Source organism: Vigna unguiculata, chromosome 2 (assembly GCF_037176805.1).
Source record: "Vigna unguiculata cultivar grain cowpea cultivar isolate G323 ecotype 2 chromosome 2, ASM3717680v1, whole genome shotgun sequence".
Classification (NCBI taxonomy): domain Eukaryota; kingdom Viridiplantae; phylum Streptophyta; class Magnoliopsida; order Fabales; family Fabaceae; genus Vigna; species Vigna unguiculata.
This window is the reverse complement of record NC_140793.1, coordinates 26,035,397-26,041,381: the sequence shown is the minus strand read 5'-3', so window position 1 is coordinate 26,041,381 and position 5,985 is coordinate 26,035,397. Positions and strand designations below refer to the sequence as shown.

At 26.9% G+C, this 5,985-nt stretch overlaps 1 protein-coding gene across 1 annotated transcript; it reads left to right on the top strand.

The window, feature by feature from the left end:
- Nucleotides 1–2,383: 2,383 nt before the first annotated feature.
- On the top strand, nt 2,384–5,498 carry LOC114173059 (methylsterol monooxygenase 2-2-like). Its single transcript, XM_028057265.2, has 7 exons — nt 2,384–2,538; nt 2,701–2,838; nt 3,948–4,093; nt 4,254–4,373; nt 4,471–4,683; nt 4,773–4,853; nt 5,181–5,498. Exons 1-7 carry the CDS (start codon nt 2,509–2,511, stop codon nt 5,269–5,271), a joined length of 819 nt encoding a protein of 272 aa, XP_027913066.1. The 5' UTR covers nt 2,384–2,508; the 3' UTR covers nt 5,272–5,498.
- The last annotated feature ends 487 nt before the right edge of the window (nt 5,499–5,985 follow it).

The window sequence follows — 5,985 nt, the reverse complement described above, 5'->3', positions numbered from 1 at the left end:
TGATTATTCTGATATTTAATTAATTTCGATCTTATATATTTTATTATAATAAAAAAATTATTTTATTATAGTTTATATATAAAAGTATTATAAATTATTCTATTATTTGAAGTATATTATTTTGTGGTATTATTTTTATTGTAATCATCTTAATTGTAAATATTTAATTAATTTTTATTTCCTAAATATTCATGATTTCTATATTTATATATTTATAAATTCTTAATTTATATAATATACGTAAAAAAGTAATGCATAAAAATGATATAGATATATTAAAAATATTATGATTTAAATTTTGAGATAAGCGCATGTAATCTACTTTGAATTTTTGAAGTTTTTAAAGCTTTATATTTAAGGTCTGTTTTTTTCTTTTTGTACAATAGTAATCTATTTGTTTCGGAACAATAAATTGTCTTTAAAATGTCTTAAGTAAAACATTAAAAAAGGAAAAACTGTCAAATTTTATTGTCATATTTAAGTTTCATTTCAATGTTTTAAAGATCATTTAAGAGAAACGCAAAATAACTAATATAACTCCAACAATTCCATGCACATTAATCTATATCAAACCATAAAGAGTCGTCTAAGTTAGTTTCTACTAAACATAAGTTAATTTCTACTAAATACAAATTAATTGGCGATCTTATGAATCTTTTATAGAATAATTATAATTTAAAGTGAAACATCACATAAAAAATTGTGTATACTTTTTAAAAGGAAAACAAGTGCTCAAACTTACTTAGAATATATGAGTTAACCATTAATCTATATTAATATAAAACCAATGAATTAAGTAAGTATCTGAATACAAAGTATATTACTATAAAATCAATTAATCATCAAATTACAAAATAAAAAATTCACGTATAAATCTTTTATATTTTATAAAAAAATAGTATACTTTATATATTATCTTTCAAATTTAATTATACTAAAAATATTAAGTAATTTTTAAATATCTTATAAATATAAATATTTTTAATTTATTTTTTTTCCTTTCAATTCAATATAAATACATTTTTTAGTACTACCTTAATTAAACATAACTAGTTAATTTATGTAATTAATTATTTTAGGATATTCACTCTTTAATATATTAAATTAATAATGAAATCAATCAACATAAATAAAAAAATTAATGAATATAAATTCTCAAATCATATCTAAACAGACAAGAATTAATGTTTATTTATATTTTCTCAAAGTTAATTATAATTATATATACACTTGTCATTAAGGAAATTGAAAATTTTCATTGCTAAATAAAAGATAAAAAAACAAGTAGACTACTTAATTTATTTTAGCCATAATGTCATTAAAAATGTTTAATAATTTACAGTATTACTCTTACGGATAAATATATTAAATATAGTACCAATTTGGAGTGTTTTAAGTCTTTATTTGCTTATGTAAAATTGAAATTATTATTGTAATTTAAAAAAATAATATAATTTTTTAAATAAAAATTATGCTGTATTCTTTTATAGTTATTATCATATTTATAGTTCTATTTTTTAAATATTTATAAATACATATATAATAATATAGTTACAAAATATAAAATAAATGTATTATTATGTTTTGATAAAATATTATAAAATTTAAAAGAAATTTATTAATTATTAATTAATTCTATTGACATAACAATATATTTCAATATAATAAAAAAATTTAGTTTGTTTTACTTTTTCTCAATTTGAATAAAATGGATGAATTAAGAGAAAAATAAATTAAAAAAAGTGTAATTAGTTTTTGCTTTTGCTCTAAGTTTTTTATTATTTTCAGAATTTATTATTTTTAAAACTCTTACTAATAATATTATTAATAAATTATACACTAATAAAAATATAAAGTATAACATGATTTTTATATTTCAAAATGTAATTATCTTTAATATTAATTTATAAATTAAAAATATATCACATTTCATTTAAAGTATAGAAATTTTATATTTATTTTTTAATTAAATAAAATGTTTATTATTGTTGGTAGTAGTACAAGTGTTGTATTATCTTTTTATTTAAATTACATGATATTTTTTTAAAACCTTATAAATCACATTATTTTTTAACTACTGTTGCTATAATTATAAAAATATTCAAATGTAATCAAAGTTAACTATTATTTTATATTTTACATTGAATTAATTAATTATAAATATAATAAATAATTTTTGCATAATATAGTTAAATGACTATATATTTTTACTATATAAAACTACTGCATGACAATTTTCTTAAAAAAGGTAATTTTGGCACTAAAATAAAACTTAAATCATAAAACTACATACTAAAAGACTGAAAAGTGGGACAAAATTTATTATGCATGAACATTTGTCATTTGTCATAAGAGTGGTGCTTAAGAAAGACCCTCCCCTAGAAAAACACACTTGGTTTGGTTTGTCTCATTGCAGGTTTATATTAGTTTTTATTTGTGTTGGTCTTCACACTAAACACTCTCTCACTCTCTTACATTTCTCAAGTTGTTTTGTACCTCCTATAATCCATGGCTTCCTTAGTTCAATCTTCTTGGCAGGTTCTATCTCACCCCATTGTTCCAGTTTCATCTCTGATTGCTTTTACAATGTGTCTTTTTCAAGTTATCTTCAAAAGTTGGTCTTTTATCAATCTTGTTTCACAATCAAATTTTGAACTGGTGTTTGATGCTTGGGCACTTTGCATGTTCTTGTGATTGCAGTTTTTGATCACACATTTCAGCGAATTTCAACTGGCCTGTGTGGGTACTTTCTTTCTGCATGAAGGTGTTTTCTTTTTGTCTGGACTTCCTTATATGATGCTGGAGAGGTCAGGGTGGCTCAGCAAGTATAAGATTCAGGTTTCACCTTATTCTTCTTCTGTCTTTGACAATTGGATTTCAGGACATGTTTCACTGGATCAAATGTTGTTTTTCTTTGCTGTTTTTATTGGTTGGAAAATCAATTTTGTATTCACTTGATGTGGTTTTATTTGAGAGTTGCAACAGATTTCCCAATGTCTCTTCATCTTCTTTGTCTCTGTGTACTGCATGATGAGGATTTTGAAGGTTTTGGATCCTGACCATGATGTGATTTTGTTTGAGAGAAAAATACAATTTTCACTGTGGATCCTACCAGGTGGGCCTTTTTTGATAAAGATGAGTTTTTTTTTTTTTTTCTCTTCACCAGGATCATATGTTGTTCAAGAACAGGAAAGGATCCAAATGCCCTCTGGCCGACCATTCACATTTATGTCTTTTCTTCTTTGTCTTTATGCCCTCAATGGAAAGGATTCAAAGAATCCCTTGCAGCACATGCAAGATTGATTTCTGCTATGTTTGAATTATTGCATGGACTGAATTCCCCCAATGCCATTACATACAGAACATTTCTCAATTTTTTCTGTTATATTTATATATCTAATTATTTACTTTGGAGAAAGTTAGAGTTTCTTCACTTTTCTTTTCATTTTTTGTTTTCACTCTTATTACAAGACTCTGAGTTTTGCTTTAATAAATTTGTACTAAAAGTACGGAGTTCAGCATAATTGTACAGGATTCAGCTGTTTTTTTGTAATAAAATTAATACTGAGAACCAATTGAAAATAAGAAGATAGTTGTATAATTAACTATTGAAACAGAGAATGAAAAAAAAAAAAGCATTTCCTCAAAATATGTGGTCCCTTTGCTCTTTATGTTTTATAATAACACTTTTTTGTCTCATCTTTTTCTTTTGTATTTCCACCAATTTGAAGCCGAACCATCTCATAGTGTATTGGAAAGCTTTCTACAGCCATAAATCACATCCTCAATGTGAAAAATGTAAAAGCTAGAACTATTTTGATTTGAAAAAAGTAGGAGTTAGAACTACTAGTGTCCATTTTGATGTGAAAATAGGTATTCCTGATTCACTTCCACACATGCGATCAGTTTGTTAAATATATATAACTACTAATGCTTCTTTCATGCAGGCAAAAAATAATAGCCCTGCAGCTCAGAAAAAATGTATTACTGGTTTGATATTGTACCATTTTGGTGTCAATCTACCTGTTATGATCATTTCTTATCCTTTACTTAAGCGCATGGGTATGGAGATCAGTCTTCCATTGCCATCTTGGTACTTCATGAATTCATTTAGTGATTTAGTGATCATAATAATAATAGTAATAATAGTATATAGACATTTTGGAGTTACATGACAGAAAGCTATTGATATGAACATTTCTAATATATTTTTTGTAAGTAAACATGAAAATATTTTGTTTTTGGTTTTGCAGGAAAATCATTTTAACCCAAATAATCTTCTACTTCATATTGGAGGATTTTGTATTCTACTGGGGACACAGGATACTGCATACAAAATGGTTGTACACAAGTGTGCACAGTGTTCACCATGAGTAAGTAGTCTGCATATTCTGGTTTTGATATTCATTTGTTCCATTCAAGGTTTTGCTCACAGTTCCAAGAGGTTTTTTTTTTTTCCATGTTGTGAAGATATGCTACACCATTTGGACTTACTTCTGAATATGCTCATCCTGCTGAGATACTTTTCCTTGGATTTGCTACCATTATTGGTCCTGTTCTCACTGGTCCTCACTTAATGACTCTCTGGACATGGATGATTTTGAGAGTCCTGGAGACAGTTGAGGTGCATTGTGGTTACCATTTTCCATGGAGTCTTTCAAACTTCATTCCATTGTATGGAGGGTGAGTGTGATGCTCCTTTCCCTTGACATCATGCACTGGATTTATTCCATTATACTTCTTATAGTTAAACTTTGCATCCTCATTTTCAGAGCTGATTTTCATGATTATCATCACCGGTTGCTGTACACCAAATCTGGAAACTACTCCTCAACCTTTACATACATGGACTGGTATGTCTTCTTCCACATATTTTGTTAAGAAAGCATTAGTCTTTTTGGTGTTATAAGAATAGAGATAAAGTTATAGGAGATAGAAGATATTCTATTACTTAGCCAATCAAGTTGCATGAGTTGTACTTTATTTGCACAAGAGTAATCCATACCCTTAAACAAAAATAATGTTTTGTTTTCTAATTATTTGTCTACAATTTGGTTAAGATTTGAGATGGCCTAACCCACATTTACATGATTTCCTTGAACAAGCTTTTCTTTTCAGATGTATGTTTCACTTTTAACGCTGATGTTGGTGTGTAAAATTTTGTTGTTTTCTGTGTATAGGATTTTCGGAACTGACACAGGGTACAGAAACTTGAAGGCATCCAAGAAAGCAGAAGCTGAAAGCAGTAGCCATCAAAAGAAACAACATTGAGGTACAAATGTTCTTGGGAGTATGCAGAAAGTGTTGATATCCAACTAAAGGCCATAACATCATTATCATACTGTACTTGGTTTTTTGCTGTTCTGGTGTGCATAGTTCAAAGGCTCTCTTTCAAGACATATATGTTTTACTTTTCAGACCATTATAGCAAAGTTATTGTCTTCAATGGCTCATTTTATGTATAAGACTTAACCTTTTAATTGATTTTTAATTTGGTATTTTGTGGTTATGCTTCAAAGTTCAAAGCAAGCACTATAAGGCTCTTTCTATTTGATGTTTTGGGTAACCAAATATGAACTTTCTAATCAGACTTACCAAGTATTTGTCATCACATTAATAAGTTGCTCTTGAGTTTTGTTAACTTGTAAGCAGCATAATCAGAATTAACAAGTATTTGTTATGACATTGAAAAATTGCTGTTGAGTTTTGTTCATCCATAAGCAGAACATTGAACTTGAGCGCTGAGACACTCAGCATGTGAATGCTGAGACACTCAGCATGTGAATGCTGAGACATTTGGAAAGGAAACATTTTGAATGAGTGTAATGAGTAATTACTCAAACTGAGTACAGTACAGTGTTTAGATAAACATTTGATGATCTTAAATGATACAAAATACCGTGTAATATCGAGTGAATGTCTACATGTGTTGTTATATATGGAGAAATTAATTTCATGTTAAAATATTTCGAGAATCTTGTGAGC